The sequence below is a fragment of the Chiloscyllium plagiosum genome, unplaced genomic scaffold (genome assembly GCF_037043375.1).
Source record: "Chiloscyllium plagiosum isolate Xiang-an unplaced genomic scaffold, Cpla_swu_hap1 HiC_scaffold_5, whole genome shotgun sequence".
NCBI lineage: Eukaryota > Metazoa > Chordata > Chondrichthyes > Orectolobiformes > Hemiscylliidae > Chiloscyllium > Chiloscyllium plagiosum.
The window spans coordinates 54,649,436-54,666,835 of NW_028270143.1; the positions used below are offsets into that span (position 1 = coordinate 54,649,436).

General features: G+C 42.2%; 1 protein-coding gene across 1 annotated transcript in view; it reads right to left on the reverse strand.

Annotated features, from left to right (window-relative positions):
• Positions 1-17,400, reverse strand: part of galnt1 (UDP-N-acetyl-alpha-D-galactosamine:polypeptide N-acetylgalactosaminyltransferase 1) — a 156,722-nt gene that overhangs the window by 92,207 nt on the left and 47,115 nt on the right. Inside the window, exon 2 of the mRNA XM_043690049.2 lies at positions 3,686-3,892. Within this exon, the coding sequence (XP_043545984.1) occupies positions 3,686-3,824 (139 nt within the window). The 5' untranslated portion in view covers positions 3,825-3,892. The remainder of the gene's footprint in view (positions 1-3,685; positions 3,893-17,400) is intronic.

The following is a 17,400-nucleotide window of genomic DNA, read 5'->3' on the forward strand; positions in this document are numbered from 1 at the left end:
AGTGTTGTGCCACAGGATCAGTGCTGGGTCCACTTCTTTTTGTCATTTAGAAAAATGATTTGGATGTGAGCTTAAGAGGTATAGTTAGTAAATTTGCAGAGGACACCAACATTGGAGGTGTAGTGAACAGCGAAGGAGGTTACCTCAGATTACAACGGGATCTTGATCTGATGGGCCAATGGGCTGAGAAGTCAATTAATGAAACATGATTTCCCATACAAAGCCATGTTGACTATCCATCATTGGTTCTTGCCTTTCCAAATACAAATAAATCCCGTCCCTCCAAAGACTTCTCAGAAGATGGAGTTCAGTTTGGATAAATGTAAGGCGCTGCATTCTGGAAAGGCAAATCAGAGCAGGATTTTTACACTTAATGGTAAGGTCCTGGGTGGACTGCTGAACAAAGAGAGACCTTGGAAAGCAGGTTCATAGTTCCTTGAAAGTGGAGTCACCGTAGGTAGAGTAGTGAAGGCAGCTTTTCTTTATTGGTCAGAGCATTCAATACAGGAGTTAGGAGGTCATACTGCAGCTGTACAGGACTTTGGTTTGGCCACTTTTGGAATACTGTGTGCAATTCTGGTCTCCCTGCTACAGAAAAGATGGAGAAATGTGCAAGGGTGCAAAATAGATTTATAAAGTGCTGCCAGGGTTAGAGGGTTTTAACTATAGGGAGAGGTTGAATAGGATAGAACTACTTTGCCCAGAGCATTGGAGGCGGAGGGGTGACCTTGCATACATTTATAAAATCATGAGGGGCATGGATAGGATAAATTGACACACAGTCTTTTCTTCAGGGTGGAGGAGTCCAAAACTAGAAGGCATAGATTTGAGAGGGGGGGGGGGGAAGGAGATTAAAAAGGGACCAAAGGGGCAACCTTTTCATACAGAGGATGGTGCATGTATGGAATGAATTGCCAGCGGAAGTGGTAGTGGCTGGTACAATTACAACATTGAAAAGGCATCTGGTTGCGTATATGATCTGGTTGCGTATATGATGGTTGAGAGGGCCAAATGCTGGCAAATGGGACTAGATTAATTTAGGATATCTGGTTGGCCTGGATGAGTTGTACCAAAGGGTTTGCTTCCATGCTTGTATATCTCTATGATTCTATAAAGAACATGGAATGGTCTGAAAAGGCATTAGCTTATTGGACCATGCAAGCATAATATTAAAGTATAACACAAGACTAGCTTTGACTTCAGTTTTTCAAAATTGTTACAAATAGAAAAAGGAGATAAAATCCAAATTCTCAAAATATGAATGGCAAACAGGCTGATGTACCTGACCTGCTGCGCTTTCCAGCACCACACTTCAATTCTGACCTCCAGCAGCTGCAGTCCTCACTTTCTGATTAAATTCTACTACCCATTCAGTTGTTCCCAAAAGCTACAGCAAGAGAAATTCTTTGCTGTAGCAGTGCTGGAAAACCCAGGTATAGCCACAACCATGGTTTTCATTTAGGAGACTACAAAAATGATGCATGGGCATTGCAGGTAGCCACTTGCAGCAGTGCCTGCTCCAGGGTAACTGCTAGACACAGTGCGTATACTGCACAAACTATTTCTCTTCGGTAACTCATTATTGCTTATTCCTCAAATATCCACTCATTGTCTTAAACTTTTTCAAGAGTATCTAACTGCACTTCTGAGCTTAATCTTCCCCACTTCTAATCTAGGTAGCCTTATAAAAATATTTTGGCTGTTCATCAAGATCAACCTAAATTTCTTTACTGTTACCATACATTGCACTATGGTCTTCATTAGTTTTTCAACAATATACCTTGGCTTACAATGTTTGGTTTATTTCAACTATTTAAAATGATTCCAGATGGACATGAGCATTAAACCACAAAACATTAAGCAAGCATTTATTAAGATGGTGCAGCAGCATATCAAGGTTCTGCATGGAAAGATCTTTGGTTGACCTTTCTACCTTGCCCTGGATCCTCCACAACCCTGTGATACGTTCTGGGGATGTTCTTGCAGCAGCAGCCCTGGCCTCCTCTGTGGTGTTGCTGAACACAAACTGCCTCTGATTGGCCAGCAGTTCAAAACATACAGATGGCATCAAATGCAGGGTGGGGGCCACTGGGTGATTTGTAAATGATTTAGTTACTCATCCCTAGAAGAGGCAAAGGCTGCTTACGGTTCTCCAGTTAGCAGACAAACTCCTGAATGGTTCAGTAAGATTCCACTCAAAAATTCAGAATCCCATCGAGCAGAAAATTCAATTCAATAGCCAAAGTTGGTTTTTCATTCAACAGAAATAAAGGTAAAACACTGGTAAAATCTGTTTTCTTCAGAAAAATTAGCTTAGTGTTTCATTCATTTGAATATCACTACATTAATTGGATCAAAATGTCACTTCTTTATTAATGGGAAATTAAGACCCACAACATCAATTTAACATTTCTTTCACCATTTTAGACACTTAGAACATAACATCTGTACACTGAGCCAAATACATATTTAATCCCAATGTAGGAAAATGCTTTGCAACCAACACCATTAGACTTCCTGGGTACTGAATACTAAAAATAGAGAGAGTATTTGATAAACAAGTACGCATCTTCTCAAAACCCCCTAAAATAAATTTAAATCTGATTGCAAACCAAATCAAATATATTTAGCATTCATGGATTAAGTCATATCAAAATACATCACATTAAAACTAAAATAAGCAACTGTTACTTCTGATTGTGACAATGCTTTGACTTTCAGAGGTGCGTTTTTGCCTGGTTCCTTTTAGAGAAAGATCGGAGGACAGATGCCTCGCAGACTATGAAAAGATAAACAACTTGGGCGGCCTGGGAATTTTTTTTTAAAACATTGGAACAATAGAAGCAGACTGAGTGAGTGCAATCAAGCTCTCACAGATCAAGGATTTTTAGTTAGCTTTCAGCAGTTGCTGTTGTAAGTCTGAATAGAAGCTATCGTTCCACCTCTCCATTACAGGTCGTTCTGACGTAATGAGCATTTCGTTAACACTAATTAGCTATAACATGATTGATTAATTGTGGATGCTGTTTGGATAATGCAAACATTCTACTGAACGGGTATTGCAAATTTCTGTAGAGATTTTGCATAGCACCATTTTCTATAGCATGATTTTCTATATTGCAGCAGTGCAGAGGATTACAACTACCACATTATAGCAAAATAACCTGTACAGCCAAAACGCTGGAGATCTCTTCCTATGCTGCTGGATTACTTAAGAGTTAAAATCCAATTTCTGAAGTTTGCTTTTTACCCAAGGGTGTGTTTATGGGATGTTACTATATTGGAATAGTTAAGTAGTAATAGTTACTGTATCTATTATTTATCAAGATTTCCAATAATGTTTTCCAAGTTCTTCTTTCTTCTGTTGCATTTTAACTACACATTTGAATAAATTGTGTTTTGCTTAATGTCGAGCAGTTTGACCAGTTGAAATGCATCTGGAATACAACATTTTAGATTTGCTTTAAGTTGGAGTCCAGGATACGTTCTTGAAATGTTTTCAGGGGGCTCTGGTCTAGTCCATAATGTGATGAACAAAGTCTTGGTAATTGATGGTATCAGATTACTTTCTCGAATAATAGTCAGTAATACTACTGTTAGGGATCAAGATATTTGTAGTTTTGACTTGGTTTTCATCATATTATCTTCTAAAAGAATATTTCATTTTTATTTGGGTTTTCCTTACCTTCACGAGCAGGTAGGCCTCGTTCTTTCTTTTCTTCACACTTGTTACATTCACTGAAGTAAAGCAGGAGGAACATATCCAGCAGCATCCAGACCAATGAGGTGGCCAAAACCACCTTACAATATGCAAATCTTCGCATGGTACTGATTCAAATAATGGAGAAGTAGATTGGATGCAATAACTAGTTGGATGGCACAGTCGCAGCAACTGCCAGGAAGACAAAGACAACAATATGTGAGCAGCTTAATTATAGATCTATGTATTTCAGCTCAAAATAAATTCAAGTGCAACACAAACCAATCCCTTCACTACAACATATACTGAAAAAACAAAAACACAAATAATGACCACCTTTTGTTTCCAGTTGAATCAAAAATTAGTTCCATATAAATTTATAATCAGCAAGCACAAGACAAGAATCTATATAGAATACTAATTTGCTAAAGATCACTTCTCATTCAATCCTTGTATCAACTTTGCAAAGTAACCTTTGCACTTACTAATGTAATTTGAACTTGTTAACATTAATAATTTGAGAAAGTCCTTTTTTGTTTGCATATTTTTCAAGAGCACAGAAACATTTCAGTTCTTAAACAGGATGGCGACTCAAAATATTTTGTGCCCTCTTAAGATTCTGATCAATGCACTGCTTTAACATTTCTGCTTTTGCTTCATGTTTTCAGTGTTGTGCCTTTAAATTATAATTTGACAGCTGAAAATAGAAATAATTGATGAAATGGCAGAGATGCCTGATGTATATTATTTGTTATTTTGATGGTATTAGACAATAACTTTCAAAAGCTGATTGGGTGCAGATGTTTGCAGGTAAAGGGATGGCTGGAAAATGGGAAGCCTTCAGAAATGAGATAATGGAAGTCCAGAGATAGTATATTCCTGTTAGGGTGAAAGGAAAGATTGGTAGGTGTAGGAAATGCTGGATGACAAAAGAAATTGAGGGTTTGGTTAAGAAAAAGAAGGAAGCATGTATCAGGTACAGACAGGACAGATTGAATGAATCCTTAGAACAGTATAAAGGCAGTAGGAGTATACTTAAGAGGGAAATCCAGACGGCAAAAAGGGGACATGAGATAGCTTTAGCAAATAGGGTTAAGGAGAATCCAGTCCCTGTACACCTCCATCCCCCATCACGAAGGACTCAAAGCCCTCCGCTTCTTCCTTTCCCGCCGTACCGACCAGTACCCTTCCACTGACACCCTCCTTCGACTGACGGAACTGGTCCTCACCCTGAACAACTTCTCTTTCCAATCCTCCCACTTCCTCCAAACGAAACGAGTAGCCATGGGCACCCGCATGGGCCCCAGCTATGCCTGCCTCTTCGTAGGATATGTGGAACAATCCATCTTCCGCAACTACACTGGCCCCACCCCCCACCTTTTCCTCCGCTACATCGATGACTGTATCGGCACCACCTCGTGCTCCCACGAGGAGGTGGAACAGTTCATCCACTTCACCAACACCTTCCACCCCGACCTCAAATTCACCTGGACAGTCTCAGATTCCTCCCTCCCCTTCCTCGACCTTTCTATTTCCATCTCAGGCGACCGGATCAACACGGACATCTACTACAAACCGACCGACTCCCACAGCTACTTGGACTACACCTCCTCCCATCCTGCCCCCTGCAAAAACGCCATCCCATTCTCCCAATTCCTTCGACTCCGCCGCATCTGCTCCCAGGAGGACCAGTTCCAAAAACGCACATCCCAGATGGCCTCCTTCTTCAAGGACCGCAATTTCCCCCCCGACGTGATCGACGATGCCCTCCACCGCATCTCTTCCACTTCCCGATCCTCCGCCCTTGAACCCCGCCCCTCCAACCGCCACCAGGACAGAACCCCACTGGTCCTCACCTACCACCCCACTAACCTCCATGTACAGCGCATCATCCGCCGTCATTTCCGCCACCTCCAAACGGACCCCACCACCAAGGATATATTTCCCTCCCCTCCCCTATCAGCATTCCGTAAAGACCACTCCCTCCGTGACTCCCTCGTCAGATCCACACCCCCCACCAACCCAACCTCCACTCCCGGCACCTTCCCCTGCAATCGCAGGAGGTGCAAGACTTGCGCCCACACCTCCCCTCTCACCTCCCTCCAAGGCCCCAAAGGAAACTTCCATATCCGCCACAGATTCACCTGTACCTCCACACATATCATCTATTGCATCCTCTGTACCCGATGTGGCCTCCTCTATATTGGGGAGACAGGCCGCCTACTTGCGGAGCGTTTCAGAGAACACCTCTGGGACACCCGGACCAACCAACCCAACCACCCTGTAGCTCAACATTTCAATTCCCCCTCCCACTCCACCAAGGATATGCAGGTCTTTGGACTCCTCCATCGTCAGACCACAGCGAAACGACGGTTGGAGGAAGAACGCCTCATCTTCCGGCTAGGAACCCTCCAACCACAAGGGATGAACTCGGATTTCACCAGTTTCCTCATTTCCCCTCCCCCCAGCCTGTCTCAGTCAAATCCATCAAATTCAGCACCGCCTCCCTAACCTGCAATCTTCTTCCCGACCTCTCCGCCCCCACCCCAATCTGTCCTATCACCCTCACCTTGACCTTTTTCCACCTATCACATTTCCGACACCCCTCCCCCAAGTCCCTCCTCCCTATCTTTTATCTTAGCCTGCTGGACAAACTTTCCTCATTCCTGAAGAAGGGCTAATGCCCGAAACGTCGATTCTCCTGTTCCCTAGATGCTGCCTGACCTGCTGCGCTTCTCCAGCAACACATTTCCATCTCTGATCTCCAGCATCTGCAGACCTCATTTTCTCTTTAAGGAGAATCCAAACACATTTAGGACAAAAGGGTAACTGGAAGCAAATAGGACCCCTCAAAGATCAGCATGGCAGCCTTTGTGTGGAGCAGCAGGAGATGGGGGAGATACTAAATGAGTATTTTGCATCAGTGTTTACTGTGGAAATGGACATGGAAGGTGTAGAACGTGGGAAAATAGATGGGGACATATTGGAAAAAAAAGCCCATATTAGGGGAGAATGTGCTGGATGTCGAGGTGGATAAATCCCCAGGACCTGACCAGGTGTACCCTAGAACTCTGTGGGAAGCTAGGGAAGTGATCGCTGGGCCCTTGCGGAGATATCGATAGTCACAGATGAGGTGCCAGAAGACTGGAGAATATTTAAGAAAGGTCAAGCCAGGGAACTATAGACCAGTGAGCCTGACATCGGTGATGGGCAAGTCGTTGGAGGGAATTCTAAGGGACAGGATGTACATGTATTTGGAAAGGCAAGGATTGATTAGGGATAGTCAACATGGCTTTGTGCATGGGAAATCAGGTCTCATGGACTTGATTGAGTTTTTTGAAAGGGTGACAAGGAGGACTGAAGAGGGCAGAGCGATGGACCTGGTCTGTGTGGACTTCGTTAAGTGTTCAGAGGGGTTCCCCATGGGGGACTGGTTGGCAGGGTTGGATCTCATGGAGTACAGGGAGAGCTGGCCATTTGGGTGCGGAGCTAGCTTGGTGATGGTGGAGGACAGAGGGTGATGGTGAAGGGTTGTTTCTCGGACTGGAAGCCTGTCACCAGTGGAGTGCTGCAGGGATCAGTGTTGGGTCCACTGCTTTTTGTCATTTATATAAATGATCTGGATGTGAACATGGGAAGTATATTTGGTAGTTTGCAAACGACACCAGGGTTGGGAGTGTGGTGGGCAGTTGGGAGGGTTACCTCAGATTGCGGCAGGATCTTAAATCAGATGGGCCAATGGGCTGAGTGGTGGTGGATGGAGTTTAATTTAGATGGGTGCAGGGTGTTGCACTTTGGGAAAGCAGATCTTGGCAGGACTTGTGCACTTGATGGTAAGGTCCTGGAGAGTGTTGCTGAGCAGGGAGACCTCGGAGTGCAGGTTCATAGCTCCTTGAGGGTGGAGTCACAGGTGGATGGGATGGTGAAGAGGGCTTATGGTATGCTTTCCTTTGTTGGTCAGGGCATTGAGTGTGGGAGTTGGGGAGTCATGTTGTGGCTGTGTGGGACATTGGTTAGGCCATTTTTGGAGTATTGCATGCGGTTCTGGTCTCCTTCCTATGGGGAGGATGTTGTGAAACTTGAAAGGGTTCAGAAAAGATTCAAAAGAATGTTGCCAGGATTGGAGAATTTGAACTATAGGGAGAAGTTGAATAGGCTAGGGCTGTCTTCCCTGGAGCAGTGAAGGTTGAGGGGTAACCTTATAGCGGTTTAGAAGATCATGAAGGGCATGGATAGGGTAAATAGACAAAGTGGGCGTCCCTAGCTTCCTTTAGTTCTGGATGCCATACGTTTAGGGTGAGAGGGGAAAGATATAAAAGGGACAAGATATAAAAGGGACTGAAGGGGCAATGTTTTCACGCAGAGAGTGGTGCGTGCATGGAATGAACTGCTAGAGGAAGTGGTGGAGGCTGGTACAATTGCAACATTTAAAAGGCATCTGGATGGGTATAGGAATAGTAAGGGTTTTGGAGGGATATGAGCCAGATGCTGGCAAATGGGACTAGATTAGGTTGGGTTATCTGGTCGGCATGGACAAGTTGGACTGAAGGGACTATTTCCATGCTATACATCTCTATGACTCTAACAATATTCCATTAAACGCCACCCAACCTCCAGAGGCTTGCTTCCATCAGCCATCACCAATAGGCAGAATATTTCTGAATGGTCAAGTCTGCATTAAATAACCTGTTGATTGTGTGGCCAGAATTGCATTGAAATGAACTAGCCTAGAGGAATGAATGCTTGGATGAGGGCTTCAGCAACATATATGTTGAGGCAACATAAAAGCTAGGGCATTTTATAGAGGTGAAAAGGGCTGCTGAGTGATGTCAATATTTTTAGAACCTATGGCCTACGACCCAATATAGATCAAATAACTTCTCTATTCATTTCGATCATGGGATTAACTGCCACTTCAAAGCATACTTCAAGATCACATGCTCTTTCTTTAAACTTGACTGTCATTTGATGGAATTCCAAATGTTTTCTTCTTCCTGTTCATATTCTAACTTTCCTGTTTATACCATGACTTAACTTTTAATCCCTTAACTATTTCAAGAAATTTACACCAACAAGCTATTTTGCAGACACATTTGCAGGCTGAATGATGGTGCTGGTAATTATTACAATTAGTGAACCAATTTATCCAATATTAATGAAAAAAAGCTATGTGACTGTGCTCTAAAATTAACTCTAACAACTATTAATGGCACATAAGTAAACCCAAGGTCTTACAGTTGGCTCTGCGATAATGCAGTAATTCCATTCTTGTGCAACCCTGCGTTATAAGAACATCATGTAATAGCAGCACTATTTAAACTAATGGGACTAGATTACATTATAACCAAGATATGCTTTAAAAGTTTGCACTTTAGAAACAATTCATCAATCGCGTTATAATGAGTTCGCATTAACAAAACGTGCATTATAGCAGAACGACCTGTATTGGTAAACAGTTGCTACATTCCTTGCAACTTATGTCTGAATTTTTTAAAAATTGAATAAAACTGTTCAATTTCTTAAATATTGTTTGATTGAAAGTAGCACTCGCACAGCAATTAAAATTCAGAGGGGTGCAGTGAGAGAGAGAGATTCAATGAGATCAGTGAATTAAGAATCAGAGACTAGCTATATAGCACTGGAGGCAGCTATTTGGCACATTATATCCATGTAAGCTCTCTGCAACAGCATTTCAGCTGGATCTATTTCCCCATTTTCTCCATGTGGCCAGAAAATCATCCCCCCAATTAATTATTCCAAATATTTTGCAAAGTTATGATTATATCTGTCTCCACTACGTTCTCAGTGCATTTCAGATCCTAACCACTTACTACGTAACAAAAACGTTTTTCTCATGTCTGTTATTTTGTTACTCACTTTCTCTAATGATGGAATTTCTTTCTACATCTGTCAATTCTCAACTCTTTCTTTCCTATGGAGAACAGCCCAAGCTTCCTTAATCTATCCATGTAACTGAAGTTTCTCAGCATCAAAACATTTTCATTTGTTGCTCCATTCTGCTCCAACATCTTCACAATCTAAGTGCAGCACTGCCTGCTTTCTCATTCAGATGGAAATATATTGATGCAGCACATTTTCATAAACATTTTAAAGTCTTTCTTCTCTGTCTTCCACATTATAATTATCCTGACAAACTAGGATATTAACAACTCATTACAATTCTATAATTCTTACACCATTCTAATATTTTAACTTTCCTACAAGCTAGTGTCTTAGAGAACAATAGTAAGGTGTTAGCACATAGAGTCAGAGATGTACAGCATGGAATCAAATCCTTCGGTCCAACTTGCCCATGCCAACCAGATATCCCAACCCAATCTACTCCTACCTGCCAGTTGCCCCCTAGGTCTCTTGTTTATCTTTCTCCTCTCACCCTAAAACTAGTTCTGGAATCCCCTCCCGCCCCAACCCGCCTCCCCACCCCCCCCCAACCCGCCTCCTCCCCCCCACCCCGCCGCAGCATGACCTCCCAACTCCTGTACTCAGTACGCTGACTAATAAAAGAAAGCATACTAAATGCCTTCTTCACTATCCTATCTACCTGCGACTCTACTTTCAAGGAGCCATGAAACTGCACTCCAAGGTCTCTTTGTTCAGCAACACTCCCTAGGACCTTACCATTAAGTGTATAAGTCCTGCTAACGTTTGCATTCCTAAAATGCAACACCCCGCATTTATCGAAATTAAACTCCATCTGCCACTTCTCAGCCCATTGGCCCATCTGATCAAGATCCCGTTGTAATCAGAGGTAACCTTCTTCACTGTCCACTACACCTCCAATTTTGGTGTCATCTGCAAACTTACTAATTATGCCTCTTTAGCTCACATCCAAATCATTTATATAAACGACAAAAAGTAGAGGGCCCAATACAGATCCTTGTGGCACTCCACCTGGTCACAGGCCTCCAAGTCTGAAAAACAACCCTCCACCACCACCTTCTGTCTTCTACCTTTGAGCCAGTTCTGTATCCAAATGTCTAGTTCTCCCTGTATTCCATGAGATCTAACCTTGCTAATCAGTCTCCCATGGGGAACCCTGTCAAACGCCTTACTCAAGTCCATATAGATCACATCTACTGCTCTGCCCTCATCAATATTCTTTGTTACTTCTTCAAAAAACTCCATCAAGTTTGTGAGACATGCTTTCCCGCGCACAAAGCCATGTTGACTATCCGTAATCAGTCCTTTCCTTTCCAAATACATGTACATCCTGTCCCTCAGGCTTCCTTCCAACAACTTGCCCACCACTGACTTCAAGTTCACTGGTCTGTAGTTCTCTGGCTAGTCTTTACCACTTTTCTTAAACACTGGTACATTAGCCAACTCCCCAGTCTTCCGGTACCTCACCTCTGACTATTGATGATACACATATCTCAGCATGACGCCCAGCAATCACTTCCCTCGCTTTCAGGGTACACCTGATCAGGTTCTGGGGATTTATCCATTTTTATGTGTTTCAAGACATCCAGCTCTTGCTCCTCTGTAATATGGACATTTTTCAGGGTGTCACCATCTATTTCCCTACAGTCTACATCTTCCATGCCCTTTCCCACAGTAAACACTGATGCAAAATATTGGTTTAGTATCTCCCCCATCTCCTGTGGCTCCGCATAACGGCCACCTTGCTGATCTTTAAGGGGCCCTATTCTCTCCCTAGTTACCCTTTTGTCCTTCATGTATTGGTAAAAACCCTCTGGATTCTCCTTAACCCTATTTGCCAAAGCTATCTCATGTTCCCTTTTTGCCCTCCTGATTTCCCTCTTAAATATACTCCTACTGCCTTTATACTCTAAGGATTCACTTGATCTATCCTGTCTGTACCTGACTCTATTATTTCTTAGTTTTAACTGGATTGATGCTTGACTCTAAGGCATCTTCTCTCTCTCCCCCTCCCTCTCCCCCTCCCTCCCTCCTAAAAAGATAGACTTTCCAATGTGCTGAATGGAGAGAGGGACAGCTGGTGGTGATTCAGCCAGGAGGCTTCTGTGCCTCAGGTGAGGGGAATGTTGAGAAGGAGAGTCCTCATGATAAACCTCAGTGCAGGAATTGGACTCACACTATTGGCATCACTCTGCATTGCAAACAAGCTGTCCAGCCAACTGAGCTAACTTCACATTTGTCCAGTTGAGATTGTGGCACTGGAAAAGCACAGCAGGTCAGGCAGCATCCAAGGAGCAGGATATTCGACGTTTCGGGAAGAAGCCCTTCATCAGGAATAAGCTAGTGGACCGGGGTGGGGTACGAGAGATAAATGGGAGGGGGGTGTGACTAAAGGGAAGGTAGCTGAAAATGCAATGAGTAGATGAAGGTGATAGGTTGGAAAGGAGGGTGGAGCGGATAGATGGGACAGGTGATGAACATGTCAGGAGGGCAGTGTTGAGCTGGATGCTTGGGACTGACATAACACTGGGGGAGGGAAAATGAGAAAACTGTTGAAATCCACATGGGACCCTGCAACCACACGGGATCAATGTGGATTTCAACAGATTCCTCATTTCCCCCGCCCCCAACATTATCCCAATCTCAAACTTCCAACTCAGAACCGCCCTCCTGACCATTCCCACCTATCGCCCATTCCCTCACCTCCCATTCCATTCTCAACTACCTTCCTTCTAGCCCCATCCCAACCCCCTCCCATTTATCTCTCAGCCTCCCAGCCCACTAGCCTCATTCCTGATGAAGGGCTTATACCCAAAATATCAATCCTCCTGCTCTTCAGATGCTGCCAGACCTTCTCTGCTGTTCCAGCATCACACTCTAGACTCTGACCTCCAACATCTGCAGATGTCACTTCCCCACTACTGTAACCGCTCACATTAATTTGTTTCCCACATTTTACACTCCATTGGGATGGCATGGTGACTCAGTGGTTAGTACTGCTGCCTCACAACGCCAGAGGCCTGGGTTTGATTCCAGCTTTGGCTGACTGTATGTGCAAGCTCCATACAGTCGTCTCACGTCTGGGTTTCCTCCAGGTGCTCCAATTTTCTCCCACAGTCCAAAGATGTGCAGTTTAGGTGTACTGGCAGTGCTAAATTTTCCATAGTGTCCAGGGATATGCAGGCTAGATAGATTAGCCCTGGGGTAGGGTAGGGGGTGGCTCTGGTGGGATGATCTTTGAAGGGTCAATGTGGACCCAATAGGCTGAATGGCAGTCACGGAAGGGATTCTATGACTATATAATATCTAGTCATGTTTCTTTCGGAGCCTGGCTTTGCATCACCAAACTATGCATTTTTACATGGCTATCTGCATCTGCAGTTCATTAACCTTATTTATGACCCTCTGTGCATTCAAGTATATGCACAGGCAAAACAAATGAGTTTGTATTGCACTTCCCCTTAATCTGATCCCACCCTGTGCCTAACTAAATCTCACTCTAGTGCTCTGGCTCTAATTCCTTACACAGCTTACTTCTCCTCTTTAAATGATCAACTGCAATATTTATTTACTCCTGCCTGGCAAAAAAAAGTGGCCAAACCATGACTAACAAGGAAAATTAGGGTAGTCTTAGATTTGAAGGGGCATACAAATTGGCTAATAAAAGCAGATCTGAGGACTGGAGTTTAGATTTCAGCAAAGGAAGACAAGGGGATTGATTAAGAGGGGGAAACAGAACAAGCTTGTAGGAAACATACAAACTGATCATAAAAGCTTCTGTAGAGGAGTGAAGAGAAAATATTAGTGAAGAAAAATGTAGGTCCCTCACAGTCAGAAACAAGGAAATAATAATGGGGAACAAAAGTGGCACACAAATTAAATACGTCCTTTGGTTTGGACTTCAAAACGGAGAACACAAGAAATATCCCAAAAACACTGGGAAACATGGTCTAGTGAGAGGGAGATTGGAAGGAAGTTGTATTAATGATGAAATAGCACTGGGGAAATTGATAGGACTGAAGACTAGTATCTAATGTAATCCTGCCATTTAGAAAAAGGAGGTACAGACAGAACAGAGAATTATAGGTCACGCGGCCTGATGTAGGTAGCGGCAAAAATGCCAGATTACATTATAAAAAAATTATAGTAGCCAACTTGGAAAAGTGACAGGATCAGATAAAGGCAGCACAGATTTACAAAAGGGAAATCATATGTGCCATTCTATTAGAATCTTGAGAGGAGGTAGGCGTGCTTACACAAGCATCCACTCCCTCCACCAACGATGCTCATAGCAGCAGTGAACATTATCTAATGATGCAATGCAGGAATCCATCAAAAGATCCTTAGACAACACATTCCAAACCCGTGAGCACTTCCATCTAGAAGGACAAAGGCACTGGAACACACCAACTACAAATTTCCCTCCAAGCTACTCACCATACCGACATGGAAATATAACACCACTTCTTCACTGTCATTGGGTCAAAATACTGGAATTCTTTCCCTTACAGCTTTGAAAGTCATCCCACAGCACAGACTGCTGCAGTTTAAGAAGGCAGCTCACTACCACACTCAACAAGGGACCGGCAAAATGCTGTCCTGTCAGCGATGTTGAAGTCCCACCGGTGAATGAAAAAAGTTGATAGGGTAGGTGGGGGCAGGGAGTCAGTCAACATGGCTTACTTTAATTTTACATGTTAATAAGTGGGATGTTATCAAATGCCTTCTGAAATTCAAAGTGTATGGCTTTGGGAAGTGGATAGAGAATTGGTGGCAGAGTGAAAACAAAGTAGGAATAAACTGATCTTTTTCTGGGCATGTCAGTGACCAATGTGGGGTACTTCAGGGACCAGTGCTTGAGAGAGCAAGAGCATGTGCACGAGAGCAAGAAAGACTATCATACTTTGATTTTCAAACCTAACCAGTTAAAACTTCACAAGTAAAAATTGTTTAAAAACATTTTAATTCAACCTGAATTCAATGTCAAAGTAATCGGTGTAGCACAACGATTAACTGTCCTTGACTACTCAACTGGAATGCACAGCACTTAAAGTAAGTGCCCAAGTATATTTACATGTCTATAATACTAAAGACATCTAATAAGTCACCAATTGACAAAGATTAATTACCTTCAGCTTATGCTCAAACAAGTTTTTTCTTAAATTGAAGTGAAGGCAACTGCTGTAGCCAATTTATTTGGTAGCAAGGTGCCAAAAACATGAATGACCAGACAATTTGAGCTTGACAGTGTTGAAAGAAGAATGTTGGTTTGAACAATTAAATTACAGTGAGAGTGTTTTTGTGCCCAGCCAAGAGATAGTGTGTTAAAAACAAAATAACCAGATTTTTAATGAAAATCATTCTTGGAGTGGTCAAAAGCTATTTTATTTTAGTTGTCCTATTGCAGTCAGGGCATTCTTCTTGAGCCACTGGTTGTGTTTGGATACAACTTGATAGCTTACTTAGTCGCAAGGAGCAGCTAAGACCCAACTACATCAGTTTGAGATTGGAGTGACACATAGGCTAGACACAAAGTTGGATAGTCTGCTTCTCTGAAAAACATTATTGAACCTGTTGGGTTTGTACAACAATATACTGATCTAATGGTTATTTATTATTAATTCCAGACATTGTATGTAAATTTGAATTTATTACATAAAACTGTCATGTTTGGATTTTACTTGCTCCCTGGATTGTTAACCCAGGTTGCTGGAATACAGGTATTTCAATATAACCTCTCCAACCAAATATAAACACACATACTGAAAATAGACAGTTCTCTAAATTACTTCAATTGCTAATGATACACAATTATCTACACTGAATGGTTCGATGTAACAATGAAATTAGCATAAATAGACAGATCTTACAGAATCAGCAACACAAAAATCATTTTACAAAAACTTCTAATTAAATATTTGGAAGATCAAAGCCATGGGTCTTCAATCTCACCTTAAACTTTATTTCCTAGGCACCAGCTCCTACCTTCTGACTGGAAGGAGTCAAAGACTGAATTGGAGGATTTATAATCTTGCAATTACTTCCAGCTATGCAATAGTAAACGCTTTTGCTTCTACCTCAGCTTATCTACTTTATTACCTATGGTTTTGATAATTTCAATGCTTGTTTTGGCTAGATTTTCACCTTCCACACTAAACATTGAACTCTACTGTCCTTATCCCAACACAATAGATGCCCATCACATCACTTCCTGTGTTCAATAACAATGCAATAAATCCCACATTCAGTAACTCAACCTTGTATTCTCCTTGTTTTAAGAATGCTTTCATTTCATTCTTCCCTACCTTGGTAAACCACTAACTTATAACCCTTCTATACAAGTTTAAACAGTTCTGGCCTCTTTCACGTCCATTATTTTTAAAGTTGGTCTATAATGAAAAACAATGCTTTGAGTTGCTTATACATTAAGCACTGAAATTCTCTCCTTTCCACTTTTGCTTCTCCTGTTTAAGGTGTTGCTTAAAATCCACCTCTGATCAGGCTTTTGCTGATCCATCCTCATATCACTTCCTGCAATTATTAGTAGTAGTTAGGATGCAAGGATTAAATAGTTATTCTTCTCCAGCAGTAAACAATTCCCCAAGCAAACCTTGTACACCATAAAAAGAAAACTGCAGGCAAACCTTGTTCCTCATCAAACAGAACACCCCAGAGATGCCTTGTAGTCAAAGGGATTTCAAGATAGATACTAATAAACAATGGGACAAAAACGGTACAAGGCTAGGATAAGATTAACGGAGTCTTGATTGGGTGAAGGATATATTAGCAACACAAACCCATGACATAAAAAAAATCTCTTTACCTTTGTAGGAAGAAAAATTAAAACTTGGCTAATGAAGACCATAACGATTTACGAACACTGAATTTTTCAATCCCACTCTAGTTAGGAATGATGTTCTTCTCGAGTATGCTTGGATAAACGATTGATAAATCTATACTCCATCACCAGCGTGGAGGACAAGTGGCATTGTTCAGCAGGATATTCCTCTCAAACCAGAGCTGAACTGCATTATGAGTGTGAATAGTTTATTTACTACTTACAGTTAGTGCAGTAAGCAAAACCAAGGACAGTTTGAGTATTCTCCAACAACTACTTCAAGATATAACAAAGAAAAACTTAAACAAATTAAAGATAATTTGATTCAAATTTCATGTTTCCCTTGCTGAGGGATCTAAAACCAGGGGATACAGTCAGGCTCGATTGGTCCAGGACAATGCTATCTTTCACAAGATGTTCTCACATCAAATCCTTCCATTCCTATTTCTCATTTACTTGGAATCCCAAAATGAAACTGCACAGGTAGTAGTCATTTAGCCAGTGTTTCAATTAATCCCACCACCTCCATCTTCCACATTGCCGTTCAAAATTCTCCCCCCTTTGAATAGAGTTAGAGTTAATAAAGCTACTTCCACCACTTCCTATGAAAACGTGAATTATAGATCACAACTTGCTTTGTAAAAATTTCCCCATGCTGGCTTTGGTTCTTTTGCCAAACATCATGAATTTATCTCCCCAATTAATGCCCTTCTATCACTGGAAAGCTTTTGCCTTCTTTCTTTGATGACTTTGAACACCTCTCAAATCTCCAGTTTTAAAACAGTACAGCTCCAGCTTTCCTTCGCACAACTGAAATCCCTGATATTATTCAAGTGAATCTCGAACAGCGCCTTCTCCACAGCCTGGACACCTGCCTACAATGTGGTGCCCAAAACTATACTCAACATCCAATTAGTGTTATCACTGTTTCCTTAAGACAATCTGTTTTAATCTTGACAAT